Here is an 18,937-nt window from a genome sequence, read left to right as displayed (position 1 = left end):
CCGCCCGCAAGCCTTGCGCGCCGGGGGGGGGGGAGTTCCCCCAGGCGCCCAAGGCTTGCGGACAGCTGCGCGAAGCACGGGGCGTCCTCCAAAGGGCGCTCCGCGCTGCAGGCTGCCGCCCGCAAGCCTTGCGCGCCGGGGGGGGGAGTTCCCCCAGGCGCCCAAGGCTTGCGGACAGCTGCGCGAAGCACGGGGCGTCCTCCAAAGGGCGCCCCGCGCTCCGCGCTGCAGGCTGCCGCCCGCAAGCCTTGCGCGCCGGGGGGGGAGTTCCCCCAGGCCCGGCGCCCAAGGCTTGCGGACAGCTGCGCGAAGCACGGGGCGTCCTCCAAAGGGCGCCCCGCGCTCCGCGCTGCAGGTTCCCGCCCCCCCGCCCCGCTTCGGAGCACCGGGAGAAGCGATCTCCCCGCAGCCCCTTGCTTCAAAAGAGGTCCCGGGGCAGCGGGGAAGAAGCGCTGCGCTTCCCGCTGCCCCCGGACCTCTTTTGAAGCAAGGGGCGGTGGGGAGAAGCGATCTCGGGCGCCGCGGCGCGCAGGCGCACTGCTCGCTCCTCTTTCTGCGCAGGCGCCTTCTCTCGCTCTTTCGCCTCCTTTTCTTTCTCTCTCGATGGTCCGCCTACAAAGGAGCGAGGGAGGCGCCCGCCATGTTTGGATTTGCATCCAGCAGGAGATGCCGCCGCCGCCCCGCCTCTCCCGCCTCCCTCCCACGGCACACCAGGCAAGGTCTCACGGCACACTGGTGTGCCGCGGAACACCGGTTGGGAAACACTGATTTAACGCCATGAGAAGCTTTCTATTCAACTGGGACCTATTAAACGGTTAGCTGGTGTCACCTGGGTCTTGTGATTCTTAGCTCTGTGTCGGGGTACAACTGAGTTTTGCTTTTGTGGTTTCCTGACTTCTTTGCCTTCATGTTGTTTTCTTATTTATTAAGAGACCAGCTAAGAGAACAATGTTATGAGGTGACAAATGCAATAAAATGAATAACTTAAGAAAATAAATAAGCAAGCTACTAGCTGTTGTGTGCTACAAGCACCTATTAGGGATGTATACTCTGGCATGCATAGATACATTTTAAAAACGGACCTGCTCAGTAGGTATATTGCAAACATTTTAGATCAAGAAAAGTAAGGATATGGTAAAATGGAGGAAGGAGAGGCCAACACACACAAACACCCCTCAGGGCTGAGGGATGTGGGGCTACAAATGGTCCCTTTCTTCTTCTATAATTCTTTATTTTTTTTTTCCTACCCCAGGCAGCGGACAGGCACAATCTTCTGCGCCCTGAGACAGTGGAGAGCCTTTTCTACCTGTATCGATTCACTGGTGATAAGAAGTACCAGGATTGGGGCTGGGAGATACTGCAGAGCTTCAATAAATACACACGGGTAAAGCAGATCTCTGGGCTGTGCTTTAGAAGGTCTTGGGCAGCCTTGGTCCATATCTTCATACGATGCACAGCTGATTTGTGGAATTTGCTGCCGCAAAATGTGAAGGCCTTGAGCTTAATTAACTTTAAAGGCTGTGTGTGTGTGCATGAGAAATCCAGTGGCTATTAGTCATAGTGGCTAAATGAAGCCTCCATGTTCAGAAGCAGCATAGCTTTAAGACCACTTGCTGAGGAGCAACAGCAGGGGAAGCCCGTTGTCTTTATGCCCTGCTTGAGGACTTTACCTGGAGGCAACTGGCTGGCCCCTGTTGGGAGCAAGTGGCTGGCCTTGATGTGTTCTTTGGTACGATCCAGTAGGGATGTTCTTAAGGTGTTTGTTTTTAAAGATTATTATCTCACTTTTCCTTATGGGACGCGGGGCCCTGTGGGTTAAACCACAGAGCCTAGGACTTGCTGATCAGAAGGTCGGCGGTTCGAATCCCCGCCACAGGGTGAGCTCCCGTTGCTCGGTCCCTGCTCCTGCCAACCTAGCAGTTCAAAAGCACGTCAAAGTGCAAGTAGATAAATAGGTACCTCTCCGGCGGGAAGGTAAACGGTGTTTCTGTGCACTGCTCTGGTTCACCAGAAGCGGCTTAGTCATGCTGGCCACATGACCCGGAAGCTGTACGCCAGCTCCCTTGGCCACTAAAGCGAGATGAGCACTGCAACCCCAGAGTCGTCCACGACTGGACCTAATGGTCAAGGGTCCCTTTACCCTTTACCTTATCTCACTTTTCCAGCTTGTGTTAGCTGTCCAGGCCAGCCTCTGCCAACCTGGTGTCCTTCAGACGTTTTGGGCTGCGACTCCCATCAGCCTCCAGCACAATGAGTTGTAGTCTGGAACACTTGGAGGACACCAGGTTGAAGAAGGCTGGCTTAGAACATTCAAGGCAGTCATGTGCATAACACCAGGCAGTGCAGGAAAGACGACATTCTTGGAGGCTGTCCTCCTGTGCACAACCCTCCCCCATTTCCCTCATGAAGTAGGAAACATGGGATTTGGAAACCTAACGTGTAGGGGGTGGGGAATGGCTGGTGCAGGTGTGTGTGTCATTACACTTGCCAAGCAATAACCAAATGGCTCTAGGCAGGGAGCCAGTCCCATGCTCAGGTTTCTTTTCTTGGGATCCTTCTGCCCAGGTCCCCACTGGTGGCTACACGTCCATCAACAACGTCCAGAGCACCAGCAACCCGGAGCCAAGGGACAAGATGGAAAGCTTTTTCCTGGGGGAAACGCTCAAGTATCTTTTCTTGCTCTTCTCTGACGATGTGGACTTGATAAACCTCGATAAGTATGTCTTCAACACAGAAGCTCACCCTCTTCCAATCTGGCCATCAGCATAAAATGAAAGATGAGACACCAACCATTCCCGGTCTTGATCGTGTCCCAGCTTGTTGGGGTCTGAAGGGAGAGTTTTGTGGGTTCATTTTTTTGCTGGCGGCACGTCAGAAAGGTTTACGGAAGGGGAGCTCCAGACATACACCCCCTCCACCCACCACACTACCCTTGCGTCTTATCTCTCCGTCCACAAAGACTTGGTTGGGCAAGCAATGAAGTGCAATGCTGAATCCTGCCTGGAGCACGAGACATTTGAGAGGAGAAACAGGGATCACATTTATTTGACCTGGTGAGATCCACCAAGCCTTAGATTTCGTATTGGTGTCCGAATGAACGTCCTGGTGAGAGGAGACTCATTTGGGAACGCCAAGCTGCTCTCACTTTACAGCATCGTTCCACTGTATGAGCCTGTGCCATGTCTGTATGGTAGAGGGAACAGAAAGAGATAGGCATCCTCATCCCAGATTTAGAATCCTTGTTGCTGGTGCAGTTTGCTGATTTTCCACTCACATTCCAAAGCCAGAGGACTCTACCGCTGGCCACACAAAAAAAGCTGACCCTTTTTAGCAGTGTTACCAGTGGCGACATCTTCATGGCTCTCTGAATAATCTTGTGATGCTCGTACCGTTGTGAACTGTGGGGCAGTTTAAGCGCAGAAGCTGCTGGTTTGGGTGGAGGGTTGTGTACACTTCTAGGTGTGTCACTCTATATATTTCTTAACTTATCTGCATAAATGCAGGAAGACAATGTGAAAAAGAAATTTTACATTCTAAAAAAAAAAAAGGGTTATCTGTGCAGAAGTTTATATATGTATAGTTAATGTTTCAGCTCAGGTATTCCAACTGAAAGCTGCTCCCTGAAGCTCCAGGAGTCCTGAATATATGTGTGAGGTCGTTGCCATTTCCTCCCGTGGATTGGAACCCATGCCTGAAATAAGCAGGCTTGCTGTTCTTTCCTTCGCTGTGTGCTGGCTCAGCTGGGCCTTTGCTGGAAAAGAGGGTTCTTGTTTGGTGTACACAGCTAGGAAGCAGTTGCTTCCAGGGTCCAATTTCTATGGTGAAGTCAAAGAGAATGGTAATGATTGTGACTGTTAGGAAATGGGTTAGCACAGAGGATGTATTGATTTGTATTGATTCTCCTGAAACAGTAGGCTTGATAAGAAAATGCTGTGGTGGCTTTTTAAATACAGGTCAAGGAGTAAACCTAATGTATTAAGTGCAAATGTATTAAATAACCTAATGGGGTTTTGAGGTCTTGAAAGCTCTTGCTAAGGGGAAAGCTTAGTAGGGGGCTCTTTGGCAGTATTCTGGCTCTGATGCTCCTGCTTCCTGTTCTTCGTCTTGCTGGCCACCTCCAGGGTTAGCTCAGGGTGGTGAAGGGCCTTGTGCAATAACCTGAGTTTGGGTCAACTAAGGAGCGGGGGCATTTCTCCATTTCCTGGGTCTGTTGCATGTTGCTACCCTTTCATTTGCCCTTGCTGTGGCTTCATGTGGAATTCAGGGTACATGTTTCAGAAATGTCTTGTCTGCAGTTCCTTTTTTTCCCCTTTTTGTTTATGCTTGCACAGCACCACCTCTCCCTCATAGTTTGTTAGCCATTATTTATTCCACCTCCTCCTCCTTCCACTGAATCCCAAACTCCAGAAGAGGAATCCCAGATTGGAGGGGTGGAGAGGGTGCTGGAGACTATCCTCTCTAGTTTGGGGACTGACCAGTCACCCAGCAATTTTCATTGCCTGCCGTGGAATTCCCAGCCTCTGTTGCTTCCTGCTTTTCTCAGTAGTACGTTCTGTCAGGCCTGTCTTGTAACCGCTTAGTCGCTGTTTTTGAGCTGGAACAAATTATTTAAATATCAAGGGGTAACAAATTAGTGGGAAGGTGCCCTGTGGCTTCCACGTCGGAATGAATAAGAGAGCATAGCTTGGACTGGCACGAGAATTTCCTGCAATGAATTATGTTCTTGGTAGATCCTACTTGTCTTTTATTTTTTAGAATTGTGACAGAATTTCAGAGTGTATTTTGCGAGCTGTATCAAATCTGGCACACATGGTGTTGGTGGTGGACTCGCTTTGCCCAGAACAAGAGCTGAACAACAACAACTTGTCTTAAGACTTTCCAATAAAAAAGCAAGTTTTCAGAGACTGAGGCTTGGCTGCTGACTTAATAGCTGGAGCAGCGCAGTGGACAAGACCCTGCAGGTGGTGATCCAGTTCCAAGTCTCACCACGGCTAGGTATAGTCTCAGCTTCAAGCTTCCCTGCAAAAGTGCATGGATTGCAGCAGCCCTACCTTGCAGGGATGGCCGTTAGGATCTCAGAGATAAAAAGTGCAATATAATTGCTAAGGATTAATAATTCCAAATTTTGCTGCTGTAACCATGGATTTTCAGAGGAAGGCACTGGATGCCAGTTGTTTTACACGAAGCCTGTCTTCCCGGTTGTAGGGCAGTGTCTCCTGAGTGGCAGCAGAAAAGCAGCCACAAGCCACATGACCCTGCCTGCCCTGGGCAGTACTGGAACATTCGTCCAAGAAAGATTTATGTGTGCGTGTTTGTGTGTGTCATTTAGAATACTGTGGTGTTCCCTGTTCCCCACTCTCCTCACCCAAGTGCACCCTGGAATTTAAAAGCCATATTCTAAAGCTGAACAGTTGCCCCATCTTGGGAAGGCCAACGCTTAAACTTTGCACTGGGGCCTTCTACACCCAAGGGTAAAGGGGGTGTGTGAATGGGTGTGGGAGCTGGAGGCGAGTGCTTTCCCTAGGAAGGAGGCAGAAGCTGGTAGACAGGTGATGATGTATCCCTTGGTAACATGCAGCTAGCCAGGCACAAGGTGGAGTCTTTTTGGCACTGAGCAACCTACCGTGCTGGAACACGCTCTCCAACTCCTGGGCCCCCACCCAGAGACTAACAGCAGAACAAATGAGCTGCACCTGCAAAATGTGGCTTTTGTTGGTGCAGAATCCTGAATTCTCACTCCCCTCACATGCAGAATATTCACAGCTCCCCACAAAAGCCAAATCCTCTTCATTCTCTCGTCTTTCAAAGCACTTCCAAAAAAGAAAAAAACACTGTATTGTCATTTTTCTCGCTCTGCAATGCCACAGGTCTGCAGACATTCCGTGTTAAATCTTCCATGGTTATGTGTAGGCAGGTGGGTTATGGGTACAGTGTTGTGAATAGGAACATGTCTTACTGTGAAATGCTGCCTATGAAGATTGCCAGTTCTTTCTCCAATGTCTTAAAGGAGGGGAAACAGGAGTTTCCCATCCTCTTCCTCCGAGCAACAGAAACAACAACCAGGAGTCTAGTTGGCAACTTGCTGCAAACTGATAGGAAGAGAAGGCCAGATCTTCCAACCACCAAACCTCATGCCTAGATGCTCAGTTGCTGCTGCGTTTACTCCTCCGTTTGGTACAGGAGCTGCAGGGTGGAGGAGCTTCCAAGACTTAGCCTATTCCCTTCCCCCATGCAGCTGCTCTAAAGCCGACTGCCTTCCTTCTCTTCCCCTGCCAAAGAAGAAAAAAGAATGAAGCCTTGCTGTGTTTGTTATCTGGTCCACCATATTTGTTACATAGATGAACCCATCCCATTGTGAATGTGCAAATGATTTTTGGTGTACTTCACCTTTTTAAGAGGTGGAAGAAATATATCTTAAATATGATTTAAATAAAAAAAAACCCCATTGTATTTAGTCAAGCTAATCCACAGAATTCTATTCCACTTTAATAAACTTGTAATTTATTTTGAGACGCTGGTTTTTCCCGTGTTCTGGTTTACTGCTTATGCATCCTCACACCCTCCGGGCTGCTCAGCACCAGGCTTTGCTTGATCTTGCACTGAACTAAATGGGGCACGGGTGCCGCATTTCAGTCAAGCTGCAGGCAGTGACCAAAACAAACAAACAAACAAACAAACAAACAAACAAACAAACAAACAAACAAACTCATTGACACTAGTGGTCCGCAGAACAGCTAGAGAGCAATGCCCATCCATGTGTTCCTTTAAGGCTGGCTGGGAACACCCTTTGGGGGGGGCGTAGCTCTGTCACAGGATACCTGCTTTACATGCAGAAGTCCCCAGGTGCGACCCTTGGTGTCTCCAGTTAAAAGGAGCAGGGGGCAGGTAACGAGCCCGAGATGGGGGGGGGGGGACAACTGAGTACTGGGCTAGACAGACCAATGCTCTGACTTGGTGTGTGGGAGCCTGAGCTTATTCCAAGTGATTTCAATGAGAGGGTAGAATAATCAACATACTTGCCTCCAACACTTGGGATCGGTTATAAGCTCCATTAAGACACAGGCTGTTCTTCTTGTTCTCAGCAATGGCAATTTGCCTGCTTTGAAACAACACGAGACGAGTGAGCTTGAAAGCCTCAGCTAGCGAGATCGGTTAATGGCAGAAGTCCCTGTTCCTTTCTCCGGAGAGAGCTGGCTGTCTCACTATAGGAAATAATGCGTGTCATGTATACCTGGACCTGATCCAATGTTCAGGAAACACAAACAAAGCAGGATAGAGCTCCTGAGGGAATCTCCAGTTTTATTCTTTTTACAATCCTGTTGCAGAGAAGTGTCATTGATTCAGCAGCCCAACAACCAACTGGCAAACCGTAGGCAGGACTCCTAGCTGGTTTTGGTACCCAAATGTTGCCTTGACGACTCCTGCTAAAGTCTGGCTGGATGGTGGTTGGGAGTGAGCTGCTTCGAGGCCCCAGCTGCTGCCTTGACCCAGTCACGGATGATGTTTGCTTCTTGGAGACGAGCCTCTCTGGCGGAAGGTGGATCGGCTGGGTTGGAACCCCTGTTGGAACACATAAAGCCCACAGGAAGCAGATGCCAAATCCAGGGACCCACAGCTGGCAGTTTTTCAGTTCGGCTATTTTGGAGCTCTTTTTGGGGTGAAATGACCCCTCTGGTTTACACCTGCTCCTCTGGGGTAAACTGCCTCTAAACACAGAGGCTCTATTTATCTATCACAGGTGTTGGTCCTATCTTCTGTGAATTTATTCAAGTGGCTGCTCAGGAACTGGGCATCTTAACATACCTGCACTGAAATAGCCCAGATTGAATTGCTTAATGCAATATACTAACCTGGTGCCCTCCTGATGTTTTGGATGTTAATGGCTGTTGTAGTTCAAAACATCTGGAGGGTGCCCAGTTGGGAAAGGCTGGCTGAATGGCATAAAATAAATGAAGAGTTAAAAATGTATTTACCACATTTTTCACTCCATAAGACACACTTTTTTCTTCCTAAAAAGTAAGGGGAAATGTCTGTGCGTCTTATGGAGCAAATGCGTGGACCCTGGAGCCAAATTGTCCAGGGGCAAAAAGCAGATCATGCTCATTTTTTTGAAAAAGGGAAATGGGTGTTGAAACAAAGCTGCTGATTGGCAAGCGATCAGGGAGGGAGATAAGGGACACTAGCAATAAAGGAGGCTGCCTGGGAGGGGGGAGGTAAAGACAGTGAACTTGCAAGGAGAGGAGACAGGAAGACTAAAGCAATGAGGAGAGAAATTGGAAGAAAAGGAGGCGCAAAAAATGCTCCAGCTAAGGAAAAGACACTAAGGCAAACAAGAGGGAAGGGAGTGTTGAAAGGAAGCAGCTGATCGGTGGGATCGGGAGGGAGATAAGGATGCTAGCAATAAAGGAGGCTACCTGGGAGGGGGGAGGTAAAAGCCCATAGATCCTCAGGATTTTTGCATTGGGCCACCCCAAATTCACCATCAGAGTACATAGCATGTCCATGGCTACAGCCTGCACCAAAAAAACCCCACACATCCACTGTTTCGTGGGGCCGCAATGGCGCAAAAGCGTGGTTACAAAGCACGGATCCACATGGATTCTCAGGATTTTTGTATTGGGCTACCACAAACTCACCGCCAAATCACATGTCTGTGGCCACAGCATGAACCACAAAAACCATACATCCACTGTTTCATTCAGAATATTTTTTTTCTTGTTTTCCTCCTCTTAAAAACTAGGTGCATCTTATGGAGCCACAAATATGGTACTTATAGGTTTTTAAAAGGACTTCGTGTCTGAAGGAGGATCTTGAAGGATTCATTAAACCTTCAGTGGTGGCACCCATGTTGGTTACATAGCTCCTGACAATTTCTGCAAATACATACCTGAGATCTAGGTGGTGGGCACCTCCCTTGATAAATATCGCTATCAACGAGGAGCTCAGGTTCTTTCTAACCTGCAATGACAATGAACGGAAGTCAGACCTTTCTGGGGCCAGGCAAAGCGTTCAAGCTGACAGCTATAAAAGAGCAAGCAGCTTTTGGAGAGGGTGATAACTTACTCCACCACTGGCCCAGGGATCCAAGTCTCCGTTTGAGAAGATGATGTTGCTTGCAGCAGTCAGATCTGAGGGTATTAAGCAAGATACTAAATAAGACTATTCACTTGTCTGGTAGAAACTCTTTAAATTGCACCAAAGCAGCTGCATGATGAGCTGAGGCCCAGTGGCAGAGCTCCTGCTTTGCATGCAGAAGGTCCTAGGTTCAACCCCTGGTACAGCTGGGAGAAGCCCCAGCCGGAAATCATGGGGAGCCCTTGCCAGTCAGTGTGGACAATACTGAGCTAGATGAGGCAATAGTCTGACCCAGTAGAAAGCAGTATGGTGACAACTCATGAAATAGACTCCCAAATGTAATGCCCGAAGTCTTTCATGGGCTAGCTGAAATTCAAGGGGAGCTCTGCATTCAAAGCAGTCGAGGAAAAGGACGTGCTCTAGACTGGGGAGGGGAGGGAGCTGTCTTGTTACAGATTTGGACCATCTGTACCTCAAACCAATATTGGCTACTCTGGCTGGGAGCAGCTCTCCCATCAGGGCATCCATCGGGAGGTGACAAAGTTTGCAGAAAAGGATTTCTGCTTGCTGATCTCACCAGTGAGGTACAATCCCAAGCCAAAGGGAGAGGGAATGAAGAAAACCCTGTCTGCTTACCACCACCCCAGAAGCTGGTCTGTAGCCATGACGGCCGAGGGCGGACCCCCCATTTCTGAAAGCAGTACTGCTCCCTGGCAGCATCTGTGAAGGGGATCTCTGGGAACATGTCAGTCACGTTGTTGCTGTTGAAGGTTAAGTTGATTTCAGTGCAGGCCTGAAGAAAGAGCTGATATTTCAGCAGCCGTACTGGTCCCAAAGAGGGCAAAAATGGCAATGAAATGTGAGCATGTGTGTTTCATTCTGCACCAGAGGTGGCTTTCTTGGAAAAGTACGTGCTGGGCCAGAAGGTGGCTTCCCTTCGTGAGGATGCTTGAGATTCTCAGTGCAGTAGGAGCACATATTACCTGCACTGAACTTGCACAATTTCAGCCAATTTCAGTGCTGCTGAAGGGCACTGGATGGAATCCCAAAAGTTAAATGCAAGCAAGGTGGCTCTTTTTGCACTGGGAAGACCTAGCACAAAATAGCTTTTAAGCTCTCTGCCTTGCCTGGGAGCAAGGCCCTCTCTATGGGTCTGGGATGCTCCCACAAGATTTTGTGGGAACTAGGAAGGCCTCATGAAATGTTGCGAGAGCATTCAAAGCCTGGTACACAGAGAGAACCTTGCTCCCTAAGCAAGGCAAAGATCTTAAAAGCTCTTTTTTTGCACTGGGAAAAACTTGTTTGGGAGAGGGGAGGCAAACCCCTATCCATGCCAAAAATCAAATGAAATATCTTTAATACGGTCAGTGGCCAGAAAGCAATTTATAAAAAATATGACATTAAAAGTAGTATTGTGCTACAAATAGCAGTAAAAATATGGCCAATTCACAAAATTGGTGCTTATATTTATGGCTAGGTTTCGACTTTTAAGGTTTTAAAAATTCAATTCAGATGTCACTAGTGTTTATTATCGTTCCTTCGATGTTTACAATTTGAACTCCGTTGTTGACATCATTGCTCGTCTTATTCTTGTTGCAATGTAACAGTACTCTTTACTCTTTAATGCGCTGGGAAAAACTTGTTGGGAGAGGGGAGGCAAACCCCTATCCATGCCCTGGCTCTGAAGCCTTGAGATGCTTGAAAAGTACCTCCCGGTACTAACACCTCCCAACACTACCATCCTGAACGGGGGGCATCAGCTTGGGGAGGTGGTGCCTCCCAGCACCCCGTTCAGAGTGGTACAGTGGTGCCCCACAAGACGAACGCTTCGCAAGACGGAAAACCCGCTAGACGAAAGGGTTTTCCGTTTTGGAGGCGCTTCGCAAAACGAATTTCCCTATGGGCTTGCTTCCCAAGACGACAGCCCATAGGGAAATCTCCGGGACAGCGGGGAAGCGCAGCGCGTCTTCCCCACTGTCCTCGGACCTCCTCCGAAGCCTGGCGGCGGGGCGGGGACACCTCCTCCCGCCGCCGCCGGGCTTCGGAAGGCTCCTCCGAAGCCAGGCGGCGGGGCGGGAACACCTCCCACCGCCGCCCGGCTTCGGAACGATGCTCCGAAGCTGGGCGGTGGGGCTGCGAAGCCTGGGCGCGCTGATCTCAGCGCGCGCAGGCTTCGGCATGATGGCAACTCTCCGCTGCTTGCGGAGAGGTCCGCGAAGCCTGTCCAGGACAGCTTTTGAAGGCAGGCGGGGGGGGGAGAGAAAAGACTTTCGCCCCCCGCCCGCCTTCAGAAGAGGTCCTGGACTGCCTTTCTCCGCTCTCCCAGGAAGGCAGGCAGGGGGGAGCAAAGACTTTTGCCCCCCGCCGGCCTTCAGAAGAGGTCCAGGACCTCTTCTGAAGGCAGGCGGGGGGCAAAAGTCTTTGTCCCCCCTGCCTGCCTTCCCAGGGGCTTTTAAATCGCTGGTTTTTTAAAATGCTGGCAGGTGGCAACGGAGGCTTCGCTCCCGCCCGCCAGCATTTTAAGATCACCCCGCGACAGCGGAGAAGTCTCCGCTGTCCCGGAGTTTTTTTTAAAATGCTGGGGGTGGGAAGAAAAGCCCTTGTTCCCCCCCCCCAGCCTTCAGAAGAGGTCGGGGGACAGACTGTCCCCGGACCTGGTCTGAAGGCGGTTTCCCTAGGAACGCATTAATTGATTTTCAATGCGGTATCATGCAATCATATGCTTGTGTAAAATCAGTGTGAAATGAAGATATCATGATTTCATGATTGTGTGATAACATTTCATGATTGCGCAATGTGACTTCATGAATGTGCTATGATTTCATGAAATCATAGCGTGAGATCAAGGTGTCATGATTCCATGATCACGCTGATTTCATGAAATCAGCGTGATATCAAGGTGTCATGATTCCATGATTACGCTGATTTCATGAAATCATAGCGCGAGATCGTGTCATGATTCCATGATTACGCTGATTTCATGAAATCAGCGCGATATCAAGGTGTCATGATTCCGTGATTAAGCTGCTTTCATGAAATCATAGCGCGAGATCGTGCCATGATTCCATGATTACGCTGATTTCATGTAATCAGCGCGAGATCAAGGTGTCATGATTCCATGATTACGCTGATTTCATGAAATCATAATGCGAGATCAAGGTGTCATGATTCCATGAGTACGCTGATTTCATGTAATCATAGCGCGAGATCAAGGTGTCATGATTCCATGATTACGCTGATTTCATGTAATCATAGCACGAGATCAAGGTGTCATGATTCCATGATTACGCTGATTTCATGTAATCATAGCGCGAGATCAAGGTGTCATGATTACAAGATTACGCTGATTTCATGAAATCATGGCGCGAGATCAAGGTGTCATGATTCCATGATTACGCTGATTTCATGAAATCAGCGCGAGATCAAGGTGTCATGATTCCATGATTACGCTGATTTCATGAAATCAGTGCGATATCAAGGTGTCATGATTCCGTGATTACGCTGCTTTCATGAAATCATAGCGTGAGGTCGTGCCATGATTCCATGATTACGCTGATTTCATGTAATCATAGCACGAGATCAAGTTGTCATGATTCCATGATTACGCTGATTTCATGTAATCATAGCGCAAGATCAATGTGTCATGATTCCAAGATTACGCTGATTTCATGAAATCATAGCGCGAGATCAAGGTGCCGTGATTCTGCTGATTTCATGAAATCATGGCGCGAGATCAAGGTGTCATGATTCCATGATTACGCTGATTTCATAAAATCATGGCGCGAGATCAAGGTGTCATGATTGCATGATTACGCTGATTTCATGAAATCATAGCGCGAGATCAAGGTGCCGTGATTCTGCTGATTTCATGAAATCATGGCGCGATATCAATGTGTCATGATTCCATTACGCTGATTTCATGAAATCAGCGCGAGATCAAGGTGTCATGATTCCATGATTACGCTGATTTCATGAAATCATAGCGTGAGATCAAGGTGTCATGATTACGCTGATTTCATAGCGCGAGATCAAGGTGTCATGATTCCATGATTACGCTGATTTCATGAAATCATAGCGCGATATAAGGGTCATGATTCCATGATTTCGATGATTTCATGAAATCATAGCGCGATATAAGGGTGTCATGATTCCATGATTTCAATGATTTCATGAAATCATAGCGCGATATCAAGGTGTCATGATTCCATGATTACACTGATTTCATGAAATCATAGCATGAGATCAAGGTGTCATGATTCCATGATTACGCTGATTTCATGAGATCATAGCGCAGGATCAAGGTGTCATGCTTCCATGATTGCGCTGAATTCATGAGATCATAGCGCAGGATAAGATATGATTCCATGATTGTGCGCTATGATTTCATGAAATCGTAGCGCAAGATCAAGATATCATGATTCCATGATTGTGTGGTATCATGATATCATGATTCCATGGTATCGTATGTGAAATGGAATCGTATACAAGGGGTGGTATGTGGTGTTATGGGAGAGGGACCGTATTGGCCCGAATATAAGCTGCACCTGCAAATAAGCTACACCTTTAAGATTGAAGACTTATTTGTGGGCTCTACCCCACTGAACAGGGGGAGGGGGTGGCGGCACTCAGTTCCGAGCACACTGCATGCCCGCCTCCTGGCACTACCTCCCCAAGCTGGCATTGGCCTCCCTCCCCGTTCCCTATTTACCGGGGTTTGAGTACCTGCGTTTTTGCATATATGCAGGAACCCTTTGAATCAAACCCCTGCATAAGATGCAAACATACTGAACAGAGACACTGAAGTCTACACTGCAATTAAAGGGGGGGGATTAAGAAGACTTGCTCAAAGTAGCAAAGTGGAAAGGGCTATGGATTGAACAGCTATTTAAACACACTCCCATCTGCAGAATGTTAATGCTTTTGTATAATCTCTGGTGGAGCTACATTTGGGAAGCTCTGTGGTTGTCTGGCTACCCAATCTCAAAAAGAATTAGCGTAGAACTTGGGGAAAGCACAGGAAAGGGCAACCAAAATGATCAGTCTAGACCAGGGGTCCCCAACCTGCGGCCCATGGGCTGGAAGCGGCCCACGGAGGCCGTTTAACCGGCCCCCGAGCCACCCCCGAACCGAGCTGCCCGCTCAGCAATAATGGAACACTCCTGCAGGCCCCATGGCTGCCTCCAGCAACTGGAACAGCTACGCAGTATTCCTGGGAAGGGGTCCTGGTGTTCTGGAACTCACAGCTGCTCTCTTGTAAGCACCTGGTCTTAGCAGAGTAAAGCAGCGCAGACGGAGGTGAGGAGGTCTCTGGGCATACCTACTTTATTTCTACTAATTACAGATTAAAGAACAAACATGTATGAGAGGAGCAGCCCTCATACAGACGTCCTGTCTCATCGCAAAACAGAGCAGAAAGAAAACTCTCACGGAAGAGAAAGTAAACAATAGGATCAGATGATCCTTGCAATGGGAGGAGTGAAATACTAATAGGTAAGTTCCTGCGTGCAGTGCTAAACCAGCACAGCGCGGCACAGGGACTCTCTTCCACAGCTCCGGAAATTGCTTCTGCGCACGTCTGCAGCACCGGAAATTGCTTCTGCACAGACGCCAGAAATTGCTTCTGCGCAGGCATGGTTTTTGGCGTCTGGGCATGTTCAGAAGCTATTTCCACTGACGTAGACATGCGCAGATGCGATTTCCGAAGTCGCGCTGCACTGGTCCGGCCCACAGAGGATCTCTGCAGGAGTGATCCGGCCCATGCCCAGTAAACCTTCCCAATTCCTGATCTAGAGCATCTTTCCCTATGGGCAGCAGCTGAAGTGTTTTGGATACTTAAATTTAGTGGGGGGGGGAGCTCATTAAGTGTAGAAGGCAAAATAGGATGGAAGATTGTAAAACTACATACAGTGGTACCTCTGGATGCGAACGGGATCCGTTCCGGAGCCCCGTTCGCATCCTGAGTAGAATGCAACCCACGACTGCGTGTCTGCACGTGTCGTGATTTGCCACTTCTGTGCATGCACGTGACGTCACTTTGAGTGTCTTCGCATGCACGAACGGCAAAACCCAGAAGTAGCACGTTCCGTTATTTCCGGGTCGCTGCAGAGCGTAACCTGAAAACGCTCAACCTGAAGCATATTTAACCCTAGGTATTACTGTACGGTATGATATCCTGAACAAAGGGAAGTTCTTCTCCCTCCGATTGATTTATCAGACTTGTTCATTTGCTGTTGTTATTGGCTACTGCAAACCAGTTTTTATATTGGAAGTCAGTTTAAGAATAATTAAATACAACTAATGAGAGCCAGTGTGTTGTAGTGGTTAAGAGCAGTAGACTCCTAATCTGGGGAACCGGGTTCGCGTCTCCGCTCCTCCACATGCAGCTGCTGGGTGACCTTGGGCCAGTCACACTTCTTTGAAGTCTCTCAGCCCCACTCACCTCACAGAGTGTTTGTTGTGGGGGAGGAAGGGAAAGGAGAATGTTAGCCGCTTTGAGACTCCTTAAAGGGAGTGAAAGGCGGGATATCAAATCCAAACTCTTCTTCTTCTTCTTCTCTTCAATTGTATTTAATGATACGATTAGTATCACTGGGCAGAAGATTTGAGATAGCGAAAGAAAAAGAAAGAAAGGTCCTACTCTCAATACTTAGTTTATGGAACTCATTGCCATAAAGCATGGGTAGGCAACCTAAGGCCCGGGGGCTGGATCTGGCCCAATCGCCTTCTAAATCCGGCCCACGGACGGTCCAGGAATCAGCGTGTTTTCACATGAGTAGAATGTGTCCTTTTATTTAAAATGCATCTCTGGGTTACCTGTGGGGCACAGGAATTCGTCCGCCCCGCCCCCCGCAGAAAAATATAGTTCGGCCCCCCACAATGTCTGTGGGACAGTGGAGTGGCCCCCTGTTGAAAAAGTTTGCTGACCCCTGCCATAAAGCATGCAGAGCGACCTTTGCCAACCTGATGTGCTTCAGACTTTTGGACTAAATCCCCATCTTCGTTAAAATATATTCATTTATACCCTGCCTTTCTCCCTCACAGGGACTCAGAGCAGCTTGCTGATAAAAATAAGAACAATTAAAAACGTGGGGGAGGGGGTTTCCATTAAAAAACAAACACTGATATAATTAAAACACATAATCCTGTTAAAACCATACAGCACAGCACCAGGCCTTTCATTAAGAGCAGAGATTTCCCCAAAAGCCTGTTGGAACAAAAAAATAAATAAAAAATCTTCACCTGCTGGTGGAAGGACAACAAGGAGGGAGCCAGTCTGGCTTCTCTAGGGAGGGGATTCCAAAATCTGGGAGAAGCCCGTCATCCAGCAGGGCTGGTGGTAGTCAGAGTCGACACAGCATCTGGCGGGCACCAGACTGGTGAAGGTGACGCTCTTGTTAAATTTCACTCCTCTTCCCCCAGGCATACCTGATAGTCCCATGCAGCGGCATCTGATCCTGTTCCACAACCTGTGGGGTCAGCACATTTCTGGTACAGCTTGTAAATATCGAAACATGGAACTATCCCAGTGGAGTTATAGAGCAGCCCTAGTGAGTAAAGGGGAGGAGGTTATGATGCTGCTCATTTCAAGGGGCCAGATTAGATGGCTTATTATCATCAATAACATCAGTATGTTTAATAATAATAATAGTGATGATTGCAAACGTGATCCATCCGTGCAGGAGGCACGTTCACAACCCGCAGCGCTCGTAGCCTGAAGTGTCGCGTCTGCGCACGAGCGTGACGCGATTCGGCGCTTCTGCGCATGACGCCATTTTTCGCTTCTGCGCATGCGCGAGTGCTGAAACCCAGAAGTAAATCGTTCCAGTACTTCTGGGTTTGGCGCGGTCCGCAACCTGAAAACGCGCAACCCGCAGCGTTCATAACCCGAGGTATGGCTGCATTTTGCTTTTTCCAGCAACATAAATTTGAGATCAAAGTGGCTGACAATAATCAGAATAGCACCGTGAGGGGAAGGGGGGAACCCCATTGTAAACACTATAATAACAAAGACAGTAACATTAATAATAATAATAATAATAGCAGCAATTAATTTGTTGTTGTTGTTGTTGCTTCTGCTGTTTTTGTTGTTATATGCCACCCATCTGACTGGGTTGCCCAAGCCATTCTGGGCATCAAACAAAGCAAACCACAACAATGAATAATCGAAACCCTTAATATAATTTTGTAAAATCATAGTCATTCAACAGTAATAATTAAATTTACATCCTGCCCTTCCTCCCCAAAGGAACCGAGGACATCAGACGACAATAAATAAACAATAAAAACACTTGAGAATGTAAGAATAGCCTGTTGGATCTGGCCAGTGGAACATCTAGTCCGGCATCCTGTTTTCATGGTGGTCAAGCAGATTCTTCAATGGGAAACCCGCGAGCAAAACGTGAGCACAAGAGCCCTCTCCCTCCCCTCCTGTGGTTTCCAGAAACTGGGATTCAGAATCATTTATTGCCTCCGACCATGGAAGCAGAACAGAGCCACTGTGGCTAGTAGTCATTCATAGCATTGCTCTCCTCCATGAATTCATCCAATCCTCTTTTAAGGCCATCCAAATCAGGAGCCATCGCTACTTCCTCTGGGAGTGAATGCCATTGTTTAACTTTGCCCTGCAGTAAGAAGTCCTTTCTTTTCTCTGTTCTGAATCTTCCAACATTCAGCTTCGCTGGATGCCCATGAGGTCTTGTGCTGACGGGGGCCGGGGAGGGACTTTTCTGTCCACTCTGTCCATGTCATGCGTGATTTTATAAACTTCTATCATGTCACCTCTTAGTTGTCTTTCCTCCAAACGAAATAGTCCCAAATGCTGCAACTTTTCTTTGTAGGGGAATCTCTTCACCCCCTTCATCTTAAAAGCACCTTGAAAGCAATTCCAATATAGATACCATCTGGGAAAGATCTGTACTTAAAAAGGCTTGTGGGAAGACAGAAGTCTTCAGTTGGTGTCAAACAAAGAAGACTTCTATTGAATTCTTTCCAGGGCAGGGGAGATTCCAAAAGGGTAGGTGCCACAACCCAAGAGGATTGCACAGAAATGACCTGTTAAATTAGGACCTGTAGAAAACAGTATACAAGGGGTGAGACAATCTCTCAGGTGTCCTGGTCCCAGTGCTTTGTTTCCGGGGGTGACGCAGGGGCACGCATACCCCTAAACATTTTGTGAATCTCAATTTGGCCTTATTGAGGGGCAGTATTTCAATATGGGACGCGGGTGGCACTGTGGGTTAAACCACAGAGCCTCGGACTTGCCGATCAGAAGGTCGGCGGTTCGAATCCCCATGACGGGGTGAGCTCCCATTGCTTGGTCCCTGCTCCTGCCCACCTAGCAGTTCGAAAGCATGTCAAAGTGCAAGTAGATAAATAGGTACCGCTCCGGCGGGAAGGTAAACGGCGTTTCCGTGCGCTGCTCTGGTTCGCCAGAAGCGGCTTAGTCATGCTGGCCACATGACCCAGAAGCTGTACGCCGGCTCCCTCAGCCAGTAAAGCGAGATGAGTGCCGCAACCCCAGAGTTGGCCACAACTGGACCTACCGGTCAGGGGTCCCTTTACCTTTTTATTTCAATATGAGTAGGAAAATGAGAGTACTCCTAAACATTTCTTTTAGAAAAAAACCACTGCCTGGTCCCAAGCTATACATCAAAACCAGCACCTTGAACTTAGCCAGGTATCGTAACTGGTAGATGCTAGAGAAACAGCTGGAAGCAGAGCTTTCCTCTGCCTATGCTGCCACCTAGCAAACATTCACATGCCAGTGGGTGCAGCAGCCTCATCCTAGGCAAGGACTCAAAAAAAAAAAAACTGCAGGCAGGTCTGGACTTGCTTGCCTGGCCCGCTGCAAGCCACTTCAGGC

The 18,937-nt window shown here is 48.4% G+C and overlaps 2 protein-coding genes across 5 annotated transcripts in view; one reads left to right on the top strand and one right to left on the bottom strand.

The window, feature by feature from the left end:
* MAN1B1 (mannosidase alpha class 1B member 1) overlaps nt 1-6,510 on the top strand; it is a 31,182-nt gene extending 24,672 nt beyond the window's left edge. For all 3 annotated transcript variants that reach the window (XM_028715877.2, XM_028715875.2, XM_028715876.2), the window contains 2 exons: nt 1,253-1,384; nt 2,566-6,510. In XM_028715877.2, the coding sequence (XP_028571710.1) occupies nt 1,253-1,384; nt 2,566-2,769 (336 nt within the window). In that variant the 3' untranslated portion in view covers nt 2,770-6,510. The remainder of the gene's footprint in view (nt 1-1,252; nt 1,385-2,565) is intronic.
* A 769-nt stretch (nt 6,511-7,279) lies between these two features.
* DPP7 (dipeptidyl peptidase 7) overlaps nt 7,280-18,937 on the bottom strand; it is a 30,734-nt gene continuing 19,076 nt past the window's right edge. The window contains exons 9-13 of one of the 2 annotated variants that reach the window (XM_028715878.2): nt 16,501-16,619; nt 9,712-9,868; nt 9,064-9,128; nt 8,888-8,958; nt 7,280-7,560 (exon numbers count right to left, since the gene is read on the bottom strand). In XM_028715878.2, the coding sequence (XP_028571711.2) occupies nt 7,425-7,560; nt 8,888-8,958; nt 9,064-9,128; nt 9,712-9,868; nt 16,501-16,619 (548 nt within the window). In that variant the 3' untranslated portion in view covers nt 7,280-7,424. The remainder of the gene's footprint in view (nt 7,561-8,887; nt 8,959-9,063; nt 9,129-9,711; nt 9,869-16,500; nt 16,620-18,937) is intronic. The other variant, XM_028715879.2, reaches the window with a different exon arrangement.

This window comes from Podarcis muralis, chromosome Z (assembly GCF_964188315.1).
Source record: "Podarcis muralis chromosome Z, rPodMur119.hap1.1, whole genome shotgun sequence".
NCBI lineage: Eukaryota > Metazoa > Chordata > Lepidosauria > Squamata > Lacertidae > Podarcis > Podarcis muralis.
Note: the sequence above shows the minus strand (reverse complement) of the source record. Positions and strands in the feature narration are given on the sequence as shown.